The 18,755-nt window shown below is 36.2% G+C and overlaps 1 protein-coding gene across 1 annotated transcript in view; it reads left to right on the top strand.

Annotated features, from left to right (window-relative positions):
- Positions 1–18,755, top strand: part of Fam13a (family with sequence similarity 13 member A) — a 315,293-nt gene that overhangs the window by 18,429 nt on the left and 278,109 nt on the right. The window contains exons 2-3 of the mRNA XM_063247270.1: positions 1,927–2,116; positions 15,286–15,492. Of these exons, the coding sequence (XP_063103340.1) occupies positions 1,927–2,116; positions 15,286–15,492 (397 nt within the window). The remainder of the gene's footprint in view (positions 1–1,926; positions 2,117–15,285; positions 15,493–18,755) is intronic.

Below are 18,755 nucleotides of genomic sequence, written 5' to 3'. Positions count from 1 at the left end.
TTATGTTTTATTGTGGTTTTTAAAAACAATATTCACTTAAAAGTATTACTCTGAATTAGATTATCAACTAAAATCAGTTGTCAAATCTTTCTTTATTATAAAAGTGTAATTTATGTTTCATTGTTTTTAAAACACTATTTGTTTTTCTTTAAAAAATTGGCCTTAGATTAGCAATTAAAAGCATAATCAGATCTTCCTTTAGTGTTGTGATTATGTGTATATAATTTATAGAGTGACACTATTTTGAATAAACTGTTAACTTGCAGTCACTTCAAAATGTAGGAGGCGAGGTATGTCTCATGACAACTTTCTGAGCCACAATGCCAGGATTGATTATCCTGCTTAGAAAGACACAACATACTGTCTGCAGCTCTGACCAGTGAGCAGAAAAAGTATATTCAAGGTTTTAAACTTAAATACAGGCAAAATTTCTATGAAAACTTTGAAAATCTAGAAAACTTAAGGAATTCTGAAAGGCAAAATTATTTGTATTATTCTTTGAGATTTTAGAACAAGATGGTTCTTACTCATCTGACTATTCCCCTATAGCTAACATAGGGACAATTAATACTAAATCTCTACTGTAAATTCAGACTTGCTGAATTTTCACTAAAGAGACCTGTTTTCAAAAAAATCTATTTTTTGTTATAAAAATGACTTAAAGGTGCAAATATGTTAATGCAGTTGGCCTGAATCTATAGATTATAAAATTCAAAATCAAATTGAAATTACAAGACTCCTACTCAAAATATTGTAGAATTAAATTTTACATAACAGTCTTGTATCACCTGTAGAATTTACCATTTTGTTACTTCAATTATTCACAAAATAAATTATCACATTAATATAATTAAGGAAAGGAACATGGACCTAAGACAAGATGAAACAATCTTTCACTAAACTTTAACCAAAAGACTTTCCTCTCTGTTCTTTGTTTCTTCAACTGTAGAATAGAGGTAATGTTTTTACTCCAATGGTATTATAATGACTAGAAGATAGTCATTTAATAATAATAAATGATTAGTTGCTATATTCATTCTTAAAAGGTGACTTTTTCCAATTTTACTCTGTTTGCAAATCAAATTGTATTTTGTCATCTTTCTCTTCAGTGTTAAATTTAATTAACTGTATAACATCTATATAAGACCATGCTTTAAAAAATTCCTTTTAAGATATAAATTTCTATTCCAAAGAAGAAACAAAGTTTATGGATTTTTTGTGGTGGCAATAACTTGAATCAATTACATTTTTATTATGTATGTACATATATTACATGTAATACATTTTAATTTATAAAGTTTTCTTAAAAAAATAAAAAGTATCACCAAAAATACTGCTGTCTCAGAGATACGGCATTTTGTACTCAGTGAGACCATAATCGATTTTATATGTAAAAAAGTTTCTACATAATCATAATGATTATAGATTTAAGAAAATTAGAAATAAAATGCTCGTTCCGCACTTATATTTTTATGACAGTTGAAATTAATGTTAGCTAGATAAACTTTTATTTTGCAGACATCTCATTGTTTCAGGAGCTGCAAGGGGTGTTAGTGTTCTTGCGATTTATTTCCTCTTAGCCAGATACTTCTGAGTCATGCCCCTGGTTGCTGTAGTGATATCTTTTTGTATATAGCCACGTATTGCTCCCTCTCTTAGCTACATTTAAGTTGTGGCTTTAGGTGTCTCACTCAAGCCATTTCTTTATCCATTTTTGGCACTTCTAACCATTAGATCAGTGTGCACCATTGGTAACACTGAGCAAATTGTGAGAGATATTTTGATTTGAGTTGACATAAAAATAAGGGGAGATTGCTGCTGTTCATCTCCAGACCCTGGCATTTTAACTTTAGAGTGCCTGCTGTAACCATGCATCCTTCTGTGGTCAACGTGACTGACTGCTTTCTTTTCTTCTGTCCTTTTAAGCAAAGTAGAGCAGCGGTTCAGCTGAGAGAAGATATGAAAAAGATAGTGGGAGTGCCACTGAGTGAGCAGCAAGATCCTGCCTATAAGAAGTTATTTGGAGTCAGCCTGCAAGAGCTTCAACAGCAGGGGCTCACTAAGGATGGGGTACCCACCATGGTGAGGAGCATCGTGGAGTACTTGGTGCAGCGTGGTGAGTCTCAGCTCCTGGTTCTCTGAGAACTACTTCATGATGTATGATTAGGATAGTCTACAGCATTCTAATGAGGATAGCAGATTGTCGTGTAACATACTTTTCCCTTGATAAAGGACATACTGGGCTGGGAATGTAGCTCAGTGATAGAGCACTTGCCTAGCAGGTGCAAGACCCTAGCATGCATGCATAGCTGGATGGGTAGATGGATGCATTACTGCTTAATACCAGACTGACTACTGATTCAGCTTATCATAGAACAGTCACTTTAATTATTGAAGTTTTTAGTTTTGATGCTTTCTAGTTTTAAGTGTTAAAAGCCTCTTAAAATCCATAGTTCTGCTGCTACTAATGGGTTCTCATAATCAACTAAATTCCAACTGATAGTCATTAGTTTTTTTATTTAAAGAGAAAAACAAAACAAACAGAAAAAGGGTATAAGTAATACAGAATTTCAAAAAAATAAACAGAAATCACTAGTTAATAGATTATATATTGTCATCTTAGAAATAGTTGTTCAAGTTACAAAATTAAAGAATACAAAGTAGACATTCAAACAGTGAGACTGCAAACAGTTCTGTTCAATGATCCAACAAAAACTTAGTAATATGGTTATCTATCTTACACACTTATATATACATGCAGTTATATCCTTTAGAGCACTTTCTTTCCCTTTCTTTTTTACAATAACAATTACACATTTTGGGTTTTATAATTCCCACAGTTCTTACTACTTTTTTTTTGAAGACAATAAAACCAAATGTGACAAAACAAAACAGAGTCAGTCAAAACAAAAGGATGGACATAGTACATGATGTAAGAACAGAATACAAGGTGATCAACAATGGTTACCTTAATGCCTCTTGATATCTTAAAAAGAATTGCCTATATTATCAGGTATGATAAAACTGAACAAAACCATACAGAATAAAACCAATAAAACCGAAACATTGGAGACATTACAGGACTTCAAAAGAAGATAATAGTCAAATCAGAATGGGCATCATAGTGAATCTTAACTGTCTTCAAAGTAGTTGCCTATACCTTCAAACTTGATACTATCAAACAAAACAGAAAGCATAAATTAGTCAAAACAAGATGATGAGACCAATGCAGGGCTTCAAATCAAGTTAATAGGAAATCAAAATGGTTACTATAACATATCCTGCTATTTTTTATTTTTTCCCTTAATTAAAAAAATATAAATAAATAAATAAATAAAGAGATTGAGATAAAAGAGGACATAACAACACAACAGTACAGGTCAGAACAGAACAATTTAAGCAACATAGTGTTTCACCACAAGATAACCTGACATAACAGTAGTTATGATAGTGTCTCTTTCCTTGAAATATTTGAATATAACTTCGTATACTGTAGCATCAAACATATCAAGACAGTGTAAAACCATTCAAGAGAATGAAAGTATTATAGGATATTCAGAACCAACTAACAGAAAACAAACAATGGTTTCTATATTATCTCCTTGTCTATAAAAAATATTCTTTGTACTATCACATATAATAAAATCCAATAAGATACAACATGATAAAACCAATGGAGACAGAAGAACAAAAGCTTGATGGGACTTCAAAATAAGATGATATTAAATCAGCACTAGCTATTATAATGTCTTGTTTTCTTCAAAATAGCTGTTCCTACCATCAAAGACAATAAAATTAAACAACCCAGAATAAAACCATTCCAACTAATGAATGAAAACTTTATAAGGCTTCAAAGCAATATAATGGGGAATCATGATTACCACATACTTTTATGTATTCTTATCATTTCTTACACTAGGAAACTATTTAGTATTTATACATGTGAGTTTGATTTATTTCACTTATGAGTATGGTCTCAAGCTGCACCCATTTATTTGTAAATATCTCAATGTGATCATTCTTTATAGCTGAGTAGTACTCTACTGTATAAAAATAGCACAATTTTTTTTTTATCCATTTCTCAGTTGATGGACACTTAGGTTGTTTCCAAGATCTGGCTATTACAAATTGTGCTGCTATAAACATGGGTGCACATATATCACTGCGGTATGATACTTTCAGTTCTTCTGGGAATATGCCTAGAAGTGGAATAGCTGGATCAAATGGGACTTTCAATCCAGCTTTTTGAGAAATCTCCAGACTGACCTACACAATGGTTGTACCAGTCTACACTCCCACCAACAGTGCAGGAGAGTTCCTTTTCCCCCACAGTCTCTCTTTCCATCATTTATTGTTGTGGGTTTTCTTGATCCTGGCCATTCTTTTAGGAGTGAGATGGAATCTCAGCATGGTTTTAATTTGCATTTCTCTAATGAGTAATGATGATGAACATTTTTTCATGTATTTATTTGCCATTAGTATTTCTTCATCTGAGAACTGTGTATTCATCTCAGATGCCCATTTTGGGATTGGGTCTTTGAATTTCGGCAGTCTGATTTTTTTTAATTCTTTGTATGTTTTAGACAAAAGTCCTTTGTCTAAGGACAGTTCACTAAGATTTTTTCCCAGTTTGTGGGTTTTCTTTTCACTATGCGGGAGATTTCTGTTGACATGCAGAAACTTTTTAACAAGACGTGATCCCAGTTATTGATTCTGGGAAGTATTTCCCATGTGGTTTGAGTCCTGTTCATGAATTCTCTACCTACCCCTTTGGCTTCAAGGTTTTTACCCAATTTGTCTTCCAATAGATTTAGTGTTTCCGTTTTAATATTCAGATCTTTGATCCATTTAGATTTTAATTTAGTATATGGTGATAGGCATGGGTCTAGTTTTAGTTTTTGGCATATGGAGAGCCAGTTTTTACAACATCATTTATTAAAGAGACTGTCATTCTTCCAGTGAACCTATTTGTCCCCTTTATCAAAGATAAGGTGGTTGAGTGTTTTTGTAGTTGTAGTTATATCTTCTAATCTATTCCATTGATCTTCAGCTCTGTTTTTATTCCAGTATCATGTTGATTTGTAATATAACTTCAAGTCAGGGCTTGTGATGCCTCCTTCCTTGCCTTTACTGCTTAGAACTGTCTTTGCTATTCTAGGTCTCTTCTTGCTCCAGATAAATTTTAGGAGTGATTTCTCTAGATCTATGAGGTATGTTGATGGTACTTTTATTGGGATTGCATTGAATCTGTATAGCAGTTTGAGGAGAATGTACATTCTCACAATATGTATTCTTCCTGTCCATGAGCAAAGGATGTCTTTCCACTTTCTGAGATCCTCTTTAATTTCTTTTTTCAGGATATTGTAATTTTCCCTGGATAGGTCTTTCACTTCTTTCGCGAGAGTAATTCCTAAATATTTCTTTTTTTTTTGGTTGCTAGTGTGAGGGGTGTGGCTTCTCTTATTTCTCAGTGATTTTGTTGTTAGTGTATAAGAATGCTGTTGATTTTTGAGTATTGATTTTGTATCCAGCTACATTGCTGAATTTATATTATATATAAGTGTCTTTCAATGAAGTTTTGGAGGTCTTCTATGTAGAGTATCATGTCATCTGCAAATAATGATTATTTAAATTCTTCTTTTCCTATCTTTACCCCTTTAATTTCTCTCTTGTCTAATTGCTCTGGCTAGTATTTCCAGTACTATATGAAATAGGAGTGGTGATAAGGGACATCCTTGTCTTGTGCCTTATTTTAAAGTAAAGGCTTTCAATTTTTGGCCATTTAGTATGATATTGACTGTTGGTTTGTCATAGATGGCCTTTATCATATTGAGGTAAAGACCATCTATTCCAATTTTCTGTAAGGTTCTTAGCATAAATGAATGTTGGACCTTATCAAAAGCTTTTTCTGCATCTATAGAAATGATCATGTGATTCTTACTTTTGGTTTTATTGATATGGTGGATTACATTTATTGATTTACGTATGTTAAACCATCCCTGCATGCCTGGGATGAATGCCACTGGGTCATGGTGTGTAATCTTCTTGATGATTTGCTGCATCCTATTTGCCAATATTTTATTGAGGATTTTTACATCTGTGTTCATTAGGGAGGTTGGCCTGTAGTTCTGTTTTAGTTAGGTCTTTCTCACGTTTTGGTACTAGAGTAATATTCGCTTCCAGGAATGATTTTTTTTTTTTTTTTTTTTTTGGTTTTTTTCCTTTTTATCGGTACCGGGGATCAAACTCACGACTGCCTGCTTACAAGGCAGGCACTTATGCCGCTGAGCTAAATCCCCAGCCCCAAGTTTTTTTTTTTTTTTTTTTTAATTGGTACTGGGGATCGAACTCACAACCACTTGCTTGCAAGGCAGGCGCTTATGACGCTGAGCTAAATCCCCAGCCCCAGGAATGACTTAAGAAGGATTGCTTCTCTTTCAATTTCATTGAAGAGTTTGAGGAGTGTTGGCAGTACGTCTTTTTTTGTACTTCTTGTAGAATTTTGCAGTGAATCCGTCTGGGCCTGGGTTCTTCTTTGTAGGTAAGGACTTAATTACATTTTCAATTTTATTAATAGAAATTGGGTTATTCAGCAGATTTACATCTTCTTGACCTAGCTTTGGTACTTCATATGTTTCTAGGAATCTGTCTATTTCTTCTGTGTTATCAAACCTTTGAGAGTAGAGGTTTTTGAAATAGGTGTTACTGATCTTCTGTATTTGTACAGAGTCTGTAGTGATTTCACCTTTTTCATTCCTTATTGCATGAATTTGAGCTTTTTCTTCCCTTTTTAATATAAGGTTGGCTAGGGGCTTATCAATTTTATTTATTCTTTCAAAGAACCAACTGTTTGATTCATTAATTCTTTGGATTGTTTTCATAGTCTCTTGCATTAATTTCTGCTCTGATTTTTATAATTTCTTCCCTTCTTTTGGCTTTGGGCTTTACTTGCTCTTCTTTTTCTAGATGTTTGAGGTGTGACACAAGGTTATTTTTTTTGTATGTATTCTATTTTCATGATAGGGAACTCAGTGCAATAAATTTTCCTCTGAAGACAGCTTTCATTGCATCTCACAGATTCTGGTAAGTTGTACTTGTATTTTCCTTTGCTTGTAGGTATTGTTTAATTTCTTCTTTAATTTCCCCTGTGACCCACTGATTACTCTAGAGTGTGTTATTCAGTTTCTGTGTGTTTGTGGCATTTTGCAGTATCTTTTATCATTAATTTCTAATTTCATGTCACTATGATCCAAAAACACTCAAGGGATAATTTCAACTCTTTTGCATTTATTGAAATATGTTCTGTGAGCTAATATATTGTCTGTTTTAGAGAATAATCCATGTACTGCTGAGAAGAATGTGTATTCTGATGTTATTGGGTGGAACACTCTGTATATGTCTATCAGATCCATTTGTTCACTGGTGTGATTCAGTTCTGTTATTTCTTTGCTGATTTTCTGTCTGGTTGATCTGTCTCTTGGTGTCAATGATGTGTTAAGGTCTCCTGTTATAATTGTGTTACTGCTAATTTAGTTTTTCATTTCTGTTAATAATTGTTTTGTATAACTGGGTGCTCTGGAATTTGGTGCATATATATTTAAATTTGTTATCTTTTCCTTTTGAAGTTTTCCCCTAACCAGTATGCAATGACCTTCTTTATCTCTTCTGATTGTTATTGGTTTGAAATTTGCATTGTCTGCAACCAAAATAGCTACCCCTGCTTTTTTGGGGGAGGTTCCTGTTGCAAGAAATATTGTTTTCCATCCTTTGACTCTTAGTCTATGAGTATCCTTTTGGATTAGATGGGTTTCTTGTAGACAGCATATGGTTGGATTTTGTTTCTTGATCCATTCTGCCAGTTTGTTTCTTTTAATTTGTGCATTGAGAACATTTACATTGTTAGTTATAACTGTTACATGTTGGTTTATTGTTGATGTGTTATCTTTCTGCTGTTGTATCTTTATCTTTCTGTTCTGTTTAATTGTCTGCCTTGCTTTGTGGTTTTTTTCCTAAGTGTATCTAAACTGTCTTTTAGTATTCTTTGTAGGGTTGGCTTGGTGATCATGAAGTTCTTCAGGTGTTGCTTGGAAGTATCTTATTTCTCCATCCATTTTGAAGGACTGTTTTGCAGGATACATCAGCCTAGGTTGGAAATCATTTTCCTTTAGGATCTGAAATACTTTACTCCATGCTCTTTTTGACTTTATTGTTTGTGTTGAGAAGTCTGCTGTGATTCTGATAGGTTTTCCTTTGTAGGTGATCTGTCTTTTCTCTCTGATAGCTTTTAATATTCTATTCTTTTGTTGGATTTCTCGAATGGTGATTAGTAAATGTCTGGGTGTAGTTTTATGTTGGTTATGGCTATTTGGAGTATGTATGCTTCACTGATGCTGATATCAGTTTCCAATCTCATGTTCAGTAAATTTTCGGCTATTACTTCTCTAAATATCCTCTTGGCATCCTTTATGTTGTTCCCTTCTTTTTCATTTATCCCTATCAATCTTATGTTGTTTTTCTTTGCACTGTCTTACAGCTGTTGAATTTTTATTTCCTGATTTCTTGTTACTTTTAAAAGATCCTTCCTTTCCTGTTCACTAACTGCAATCTTATCTTTAAGGTCTGAAATTCTACCTTCACTTTCATTGAGGCAGTTTTTACAAGTTTCAATGAATTTTTTAATTTCCTGTATATCTCTGTGCATCTGCTTTCTGTATTCTGTTTGTTTCTTATATTGTTTATCCAGGGATTCTACCTTTTTTGTTTAGTTCCTCCAATTTTTAAACTGTGTCTTCTTTAGTTATGTTCAGCATCTCTTTCATTTCTTTTATCATTTCTTCTTTTACCTGGGAGATTATTTCTAGTTTAAATTCCTTTAAAGCTTCCCGGAGTTGCTTCTTTATTTCAGTTGCAATTATGTCCGATATTTCATGTGATGGCATATATTGTCCTCTATGTACATAGCTCCTAAGGTTTCTTTGGGTGGGCTGGAGGTTTGAGATTGTAATTTGATCTTTTGTTTTGTCATTTTCCTATATTTCTGTGTTTCAAGTGTTATTCCAAGGCTTCCCCAGGGCCTGTTGGAAATCCTCTTCTATTCCCTCAGCTCCTGGAACTCTGGCCGACCAGTTCCCCCAATTGAGAGAGGAGGGTCACTGGACATGGGGCAGGCTCGCTCAAGACCCACTGAGTTGGTCTGGTGCAACAGGAAGCTGTGAAGTTCCCTTTCCAGGGCTGAGCGAGGATCCCAAATTAGCTGGGATCAGGGACACTCAACCCAGACTGCCCAGCCTCTGGAACTGATGGCACTGGCAGGCCCAGAACTCCAGAGTCTGCCAAGCCTAGCAGGGAGCGACAAGACTTGCACAGGCTGGTTCAAGACCTGCCATGCTGGTCCAGTGCACCAGTCATAGTTTTTAATGTTATCAAACACTTTTTGAGCCCCTCTGTCAGTTGAGGTCAATCACGAACTTATTAGATGCCTTAACTATCTTTATGTACTCAGTAGGGATACAGAAAAGGGGTGAGCACTATCAGGGGCCTGGAGTCAATACGTCATGAGTGCCAAGGGATGACTATATATCTAGGCATATGTGAATAGTCAACAAACTCATGTAGTTCAAACTATAAAAGAATATACTGTGAAAACTTTGTCCCTCCAAATTGTCTCCTGATTTTCATAATGTTACCATTTAGTTTCTGTTACTTCTTAAGATCTTCTTAAGAAGGTATTTTATTTATGTATGTGTGTATATAAATGCATACATTTCACCTTTTGAAACAAATCTTCATACCACTTATACCTTAACAATTGCTTAGCAATTTATTTTGAAGATTTTTCCATATTGTTGTATGTAAGAGCTTCTCTCATTTTTAGTTCTTTTCTTTTCCCTTGCACACTACCCAGTATATGTGTCCTTTTTTACAATAATTAGAAACCAGTGACATTGAATTGTCTGTAGTCTTTTTGCTGTTTATAAGCCATGACTTCATAATTAATCTTGTTTTTCCACGATTAATCTTGAACATGTGTCATTTTAAGCACATATATCTATAAACTTCCTGGAAATGGGATCAAAGAATGTGTGTATTTGTAATCAGTTCTATAGGAGTTGAATATGCTTACATTTACTTCATCAGTGTATGTGAGCTTTGGCAAAATTTGAATTAGGAATTGATTTTCTTTTATTCCTCCTTAGCATAATCTTACTTGTATTTTAACAGAATGTTCTTAAGTAATATAAAATAAACATTTTAGTGGCTTAAACCAGTCACTCTTAATTAGAGATTTCAAGTAGAATCACTTTTCAAAATATGAACAGGTTGGCAACTTTCCAGAGTCATACTGAGTCAGAATCTCAATGGCAAGCTGGGGTAGGTTCTGCTGAGGTGGTTCATAATCAATATAGGAATCCAAGCAGCCAGAATGACAAATTTTGGGATTTTATTAGCTGAGCTCCATGACCACCTGCAAAGACCCCTGTTTCAGAGTCAAATCAAATGGTCCCAAACTACAGGGTTGCAGAGTTTTTAAAGGAAAAAACCACAAAGCAGGGCATCCTGTTTGGAACATTTTAAATAGAATTTTACATTAATTTTGGTTAACACTTGTATCTTGCTTCTTTTGTTGAGCAGGTTAATTTTTCTCTTTGTGAGTGCAGCTTATTCCGCTTTTCTCATGGGACTTGTACTCTGAGTAATTTTTCACTCTGCTGCATCAAATACAGGGCACAAGATGGCATCAGTTATGCCAAACTACAACAGCATCACCTGCAATTAGAATTGTTAGTTACTATACAGGCAATGAAAGCCCCTTCTTGAATTTGAAGCTATCATGTGAACAGGCCAAAGAACCTAGGTAAATTTGAAGTGTACTATGAAGTTTGAGAGCAGGATACTCCCAATTTGTTTTCATTTGGTTATTTTGTACTTTTTTCAAGTCTGTAATATTTATTGTGCATCTGTGATAAAGTAGGTACCACTCAGATGTAGCCATAGAGTTGACTGGTCATATAATTTAATCACAGGTAGATTCTTTTGGTTGTACACTGTTGTTTCATATATGATGATATGAGGGAAAATTCTTATTTAAAGGAATTTTAGGACAAAAAGTGTTTAGCAGGGCCTATTTCAAGACCTTTAAAGAGACTTTGGACTTTTTCCTTTATAATGTACACATACTATAAGCTGCAAGGCATACAATATTGAAACTTTTTTTTAATGGTACTTCAGGTTGAATCTAGGGTCTTTGATATGTTGGCAGACACTCTTCCACTGGGCTACCTCTCCAGGCCTCATTTGAAAGTTGTGTAACAACTAATCTTGTTGGCAGTTTTAGAGGATACCTACTCTTTAGTGTGAAAGTGCAGTCCTGGGGGCTATGTCTTTTTTAAAATTTTATTTATTTATTTATTTATTTATTTGTACTGGGATAGAATTCACGACCTTGCGCTTGCCAGGCAGACACTTGTGCTTCTCAGAGCTAAATCCCTGGCCCCTGCTGTCCTTTTAAATGGTGAATTCTGCAGTCACCACCAGATGTCACCATGTGCTTACATGTTGTTACTCTGCTCTTTGGGCTAATGCATGCATTAGGCTTTTTCGGCTGATGCATGCATTCTGCCATACTTAGTTTCTCTTGGTGTAGGCATAACATTATAAATATTTCAGTTGTAGAGAAAATTGGCTGGCAGTGGTTCAGACATAAAGATAGGTAATTGCTCTTTCATTTCTAAACTTCTGTTTTATCATAAACCATAACCTATAACCTCTGAAATCTAACATAATTGATCTCTGAAATATATGGGAGTAGGACTGGGTGTGGTGGTCCGTATCTATAATAAAGTTACATAAAAAGTAGGTGGATTACAAGTTTCAGATCAACCTGGGTAATTTAGTGATATCTTTGTCTCAATTTTTTTTACAAAAGGGCTGGGAATGTAGCTCAGTGTGAGACCCTCAAAGTCAATTCCCAGTACTGCCAAACAAAGACACATGAGTAAAGAACAGTAAAGTTTAAAGATTATATACATAGCCAGGTAAGTGTCATGGATATTATATGTATTATACAGCCTCAAAGGAACTTTAAAAAACTGCATGGATTTTATTTTCCAGAGTCTGATAGTGTGAGTTCAGGATTAGGGGGATCTTCCCTGCTTGAAAATCACTAAGTATCATGAGAGTTGTTTGGCGTGGGAGACATTCCCAAGGAAAGAGAGTGGTGTACATAAAAAGGATTAAGGCATAAAAAGTGACTGAGAAGCCCTAGGGAGTTCCATTTGGACCTCATCTTTCTACAAGAACAGTCCAGTGGCATCACAGGCCTTAAACACCATACACAGTCCTGGGAGTTGAGTAGTTATTTTGGAAATTCTGAAAGTACTTTTAATTGAGTTTTTTTTTAAGTACAAAACTCATTAAAAGAGAAAGTCAAGGTCAAAGCTAGAAAAATGTAAAGTCTGATCCAAAGGGCATTTTCTGGGCAAAAGAGCAAAGACACAATTAGGTTTATGAACTGAGTGAATGCAGAAAGAGGAGCCAGTATTCTAGATTTTCAGGAGTTGGTCTTGAACTAGGAATGGAATGCTCCTCGTTATATGTTAACAGTTTGATATGTTTCTAAAGTTAAAGAGTAAGAGAAACAGAGACCTTGGAAGCTTTGAGTGACTAAGCTGAAATCTTAAGAATATGGCAGAGTTTACTGTGTCTTCTCTCTTGTGGTCTCTTCCAGACTCTGATGATAGGACCAACTAGGGTTTTAGTCATATCAGTCTGAACAGGGCATTCCCTTCCAACTCACTCACATGGCTGCCAGCAGGATTCAGTTATCTGTGGGCTGCTGACCTAAGGGTCTTTGCTGCTGGCTGTTGGCCAGAGACTACCCTTATTCCTTGCCTGTGGCATTTTCCAGAGGGTAACTAACAAAATAAATAGCAGCTGCTTCCTCTGTGTGAGCAGGCCAGCAAGACTCAGAGCGAAAGCAACAACAAACAGGGAAGATGGCCAAGCCAAGGGCTTTTATGACTTAATCTAAGTGAAGGCATGGAACCAAGAGGTGTGGAGCCCATGAGACCATTTTAGAGCCACTATTATATATATGACTGGTATTTCTTCTGATTAGTGGAGCCTCAACCATACTGGTTGTTAAATATTTTTAATATACCTGGTTTCAAAATTATCATCACATTTGGAGCTCAAATTTACATCAGCTTTTGATTCTGATCTTCTTCACAACCAAAAGATGATAGACAGATATACATGAATGTATGTATGTGTATATATATATATATATATATATATATATATATATATATATGACAAACTGCAAATTCCATAAGGATAATGATAGTATTTGAAATTTTTTCAGTTAACTTTTTTTAGTACCTAACATAGTACTGGGAGCTCATTTAGTATTTGTTGGACTAAAGAATTCATGAAGTAGCCAAATAATTTTTAAAAATCAACTTCTTTTGCTTTAAAAAGAGCAATAGAATTATCAGGTAAGAGAAAGAAGTAAAAGCTGATAGAAACAACCTCTTCCTCTAAGGACTTGTAGTAGGCTGTAGGCCTCAGTGCTCGTGTCTTTGCCAACATATACCATTGGACCCTTAGAGGAAGAGAGCAGAGTTAGGAACTTGGCCCACTCCTTCTAAATATAATTGCTGCTAACGCATTTTCTGAGGCACTGGCTTATGCTAAACAGAAATCAGTATTTTCTGTCCCATTCTTCTTTTACAGTGCCCCCCTCCTTCCTATTTTTCAAATCCTAATGGTACCTTTCAACTCTTTGTCTATTACTTTATTTTGTACAAAGTAAGTCACCTTTGATCTGCTTCTCTTCCTGTTTCTACTTTAAGCTCTTGAAGTTGGGCTGCAGTCTCCCCAAGGCAGGAAAGCCCTCTGTCCTGTCATTCTCTACTTACAGATTGCTGAATCTTCCTCAAACCCTGATTTTATTGTGCTTTCCCCTCCTTCAAACTCCAGTAGTAAAGGTTCACTGTGTAACTTGACACACAGGCTCTATCCTGTTTCGTGTGATTACCCCACCTTTCTTTGGTCTAAGTGCTCTATGTTTCCACCTTCCTATCCTTTCTTTATCCTTTTTGGTGGTTTAGTTCTTATGTTTGTCCCTCTTTGTTGGGGGCAGAGCAAGGTTTTATGAGTGCAGATATTTAATCCTTGTACTATCTTTCTATCACTATGATGATATACCCAAAGAGTTTAATTCATAAAGAAGAACAGAACATTTTTTGGCTCATGACTTTTGAGGTCCCAGTCCCAGATCACGTGACCCCATAGCTTTGGGCATCTGGCAGGGCAGCACAAAGCAACAGTGTATGATAGAGCAAATGGCTCACTTTATTAGGCTTTAGGAATCAAAAAGGGAGAAAGTTGGGTGTGGTAACATAGGCCTATAATCCCAGTGCTCTGGAGGTTGAGGCCAGGGGATCCCAAGTGTGAGTTCTGCCTAGACTACATAGCAAGTTCAAGAGTCCAGCCCAGTCTTCATGGCTCCTTACCTATAAAGGTGCTCACCTTCCAGCACCTTTATATTGGCAGTTAAATTTCTGTTCTGAGTTTGAGGGAACAGACATTTAAACCACAAGCAGGCTCTCAGGTTCAAGCTTCATTGGTTTCCCAGGCTATCAGCCCCATCCGTACCATCTTGCTGTGCTTCAGTCAAAGGTTAAGGTGTCCATTCTGCAGAAGCCTTCCCTGCTAGCCGGATCCTGACCCAGGCTTCTGCTGACTCAAGTGACCATCATGTCTCCTACCAATTTTTAGTAGTTACTTCTTAGTGACTACTTATTTATTAAAATATTACAAAAATAATTGTATGTAGTTCAGAACTTTTTTTGTGTGTGTGATACTGGGGATTGAACTCATGACCTCACACTTGGCCAGGCAGGCGCTTACACTGCTAAGTTAAATCTCCAGTCCAGAATTTATTTGTTTTCAAAAAGGTAAAAATGGTATTTCTGAAATGTTAAACTAGTTTCAGATACTAAGATTATATGTATATATGAATATACATATATATTCTTTCTTCTTATATATGAAATTTCTTGTTCAGTATTGTATGTTCTAGAAATGACATGTTTGTTTTTAGCGGTCAGCTCTTAAAACAAGCATGTGTGATCCTTTGCATTGATGTCCACTGCATATGAATATGAGCATCCTCCTGGATTGATAATGCTGGGATGCACTTATTCATGGTGTTACTCTTTAGATTTGTGTTTGCTTGCGAGACTCCGGTATGTACTCGCTGGGCCTGCTTTTCCGTTTCAGGGCTGACCCAAGAGGGCCTGTTCAGGGTGGACGGCAGCATGAAGGCGGTGGAGCAGCTGCAGCGTGCGTGGGAGAGCGGCGTGCACGTGGATCTGGGCCCGGGGGACGTGCGCGCTGCGGCCAGCCTGCTGAAGCGCTTCCTGCGCGAGCTGCCAGGGGGCCTGGTCCCCTCCGTGCTGCGGCCTCGCCTGCTCCGGCTTTGTCACGGTCAGTATTATGGCGGGGCCTCTTCAGAGCCAGCTTCGTTTTCAGCAAAGGCTGTCCATTCTGATATTTAAAATGTAAAAGTTAAAACAAGATTTTGGATATTTGTGGCCTTTCCTCAATGATCACCTTGGTATTGCATGCCAAATCCTCTTCTCCCACCTAAAATAATACTGAACTTACACCATTTTTAAATTTGTGATACCATTGGCAAATGAATATTTGAGTTACATAATTCCTGAAAGTCCTGATGTGTGTGGGACAAAGAAATTTCCCCATAGGAGGAAGGAGAATAAAGCATTCAATTCTGTTTGCAATGCTAATCGCTTAAATGGTAGTTGATGTGTGACCCTGGAGACTGGAAGCTCACTCCTGTGCTAGCTTTTTCTCATAAGCAAGAATGAGCCCTAAAATAATTGTCATTTTGTGAGACGGAAAATTATTTTTGATTGTAGTATGAAATGATTTTAAATGAAGGAAATGCTTTTGTATTTGGTAGCTATCATTATCAAGTTCTAAAAGCAGGAAAAAAAATTATTTGCATTGCAAAGCTATTTCTTTTCTTTTTCTTCCTTTTTTTAAGTTATTCTGTTTTGTTTTGTTTGAGATAGCATCTTACTGAGTTACCCAGCATGTTCTTAAGCTTAGTATCTTCCTGCCTCAACTTCCCAGATAGCTGGATGACAGCCATGTGCCACCATTGCTGGCTCCTTCCATTGTTTCTCAGAGTGTTAGTAGCCAGACCAAGACGTCACCTCCTTTACAGCAGTTTTGTTTCTATTCACATTAAATATACTAAAAGAGTAGAATAAGAATGTCAAGTAGGATATGCAAGAAAGTGCCAGAAATACTTTACTCCAAGGAAGCTCATTTTCAAATATTGGGTGCAGTGGTATGGATAAGTGTCCTCCAAAGGTCCCTGTGTAAATGCTAGGTCCCAGGACAGCAATATCAGGAGTGCTGTGGACCTTTAAGAAGGGAGGTGTGAGGGAGTCATTGTGAATGTGACCTTGAAGAGGATAGGGGAAGTCTCTTTTACTACCTGTCTCTGTCTGTCTGTCTTGTCTGTCTGTCTGTCTGTCTGAGTACCCCTACTCCCACCATGCTTCCTGCCTTATGATGTGAGTGCCTTATCTAGCACTCAGTCCTTTCACTGTATTGCCCTCACTAGAGGCCTGAATCACTGAGGCTTGAACCTCCCAACTCTGAGCAAAAATAAATGTCCCTTTTCTTCCAAAGTGGCCCGTGCCAGGTATTTCTTGCCAGTTGATGGAAAGCTGCTTGATGTATTGGGAAAAAGTGGCTGATGAGATTCATGACAAACTACGCTAACCACACCACCAAGGCATCCACTACTATGAGAGGTGCATCTCCCACTCTTTATCATGACTCTCAACTTGACATGATTAAGAAATGTCTGGTATATTAGTTAAGGCACTTTTGGTGTGAATGAGTCACAGAGATATGACCTTGGGGACTACGTGTGGTTCCTGGCTACCTCCTTGCTAGCACTGTTGCCCTGCTCTGCTTTCTGGCCACTATGAACTGAGGAGCTGGCTCTGCCTGTTCCAGCCTTGGAGCCTGAATATACTGAGTCCTGTGAAGCTGTGAGCCTAATAAACCTCTCCTTTAGGTTGTGAGGGTCAGGTATTTTGTGCAGTGACAGGAAAGCTGACTAATATATTCCCCAAGGCCTGAATGTCAGTGGTAATATCACCTGGCCCATTTTCCATCCTCCTCAACCCTCAGTTTCCAGTGGTGACCTCCAGGCAGTCCATCTAGATTACCTGTGTCTTGTTCCTCTTTAGTATTTTCTTCTGGTCCTCAGGAACATTTGCTCACCTTTGCCAAACTCTTATAATGTTTCTTTTCAAATATTCTTAAAATAGATGATAGCTCAAGGCTTACCAGATCTATTTTTGATCTCACTATAACAAATGTACCTGGTTTCGTGGTGTTCTTTCCTTTTACTGTAAGAACATCTGCCCTGCCAGATTAGGGCCCCACTCTTAGTACTTTATTTAACCTCAGTACCTCGATAAAAGCTCTAAAAGTGGTCACATTATAAGTTGCTAGAGATGAATCTGGGGAGAAGGGATTCAGTCCATAGCAGTGGTATAATAGGAATGATCTCAGAAGCCTTGGCTACTTTTTCAAGAATGATTTTGTTTGTAATCTTAGCCACTTCATTTTTAAAAATGTGGTTAGTTTTTTTTTTTTTTTTTGAAAGGCATTATATTTCTCTTTTTAGGTTTTTGAGGAGCCTCCATACTAATTTTCATCGTACTTGTATTTGTTTACCTTGTACCACTCCTGGGTGCATTACCCCTAAAATTAAAAACAACCTACTGTAGTGACACATTCCTACTCATGTTCATCGTAGCCCACTTCACAGATGCTAAACATAAATGGATAAAAGAAGAGAGATATATACACACAAATGTGTATGTGTATATATGCATATTATTAAGTCATAAAGAAGAATGAAATCATTGGGAGAAAAATGAGTGAAACTGAAAGCAAAATAGGCCAAACTTAGAAAGTTAAAAATTTTGTCTGCTGTATGAGAAACTAAATAAATGCAATGGAGGGAAGATGGTAGGCAACTAGAAAGTAGACTTTTGAAGATAGGAAAGGGAATGGGAGAGGGGTGGAAGGAGATAAGTGATGGGGGGCTAATGGCATTGAAAGTGATTACAATTTGTTGTATGAATGTAATAATTTCTGCAGGCAAACCCCACTATTGTACATTACTATGAAGAGCATGATATAATAACAGACAAAATTATAACCCATTATGTTTTATTCTTTTGAAAATAGTGATAAAACTTGAAAGCAAAAATCAGAGAACACTTTGTTCTGGTTGTCTTACAGTGCTTTTAAGATTTCTGTGTCAATAATTGACATTTGGTAAGTGACATATGCTTGATACTTGTTAATTGGAAACTGAACTTTTTCTTGTATAAACTTTTTCATGTTATTATGTTTGAGCATTTCAAAGAAGTAAACTTCTACTATTTTGAGACTTAAAATTATTTTTTACCTGGACTATTCTATGTGCATTTCAGGAATACGAAGTTTCAAACTAAAATTTTGAATACCCTTTTAAAACAGTTGCCACAAAAGCAAATTGAAGACTTAAGCAATGTGTGCCTAATATAAAATATTTAGTAATCAAATATCTTTGTGTTTGAAATTTTTCTATAGTATTCTGTAGCACTTATTGTTGGTACACAGAAGTCTCTCAAATTTCAAAAGTTTTTATA

The sequence above is a fragment of the Cavia porcellus genome, unplaced genomic scaffold, assembly GCF_034190915.1.
Source record: "Cavia porcellus strain 051 isolate PalLab524CR breed Dunkin Hartley unplaced genomic scaffold, mCavPor4.1 scaffold_4, whole genome shotgun sequence".
In the NCBI taxonomy this organism is placed as follows: domain Eukaryota; kingdom Metazoa; phylum Chordata; class Mammalia; order Rodentia; family Caviidae; genus Cavia; species Cavia porcellus.
Note: the sequence above shows the minus strand (reverse complement) of the source record. Positions and strands in the feature narration are given on the sequence as shown.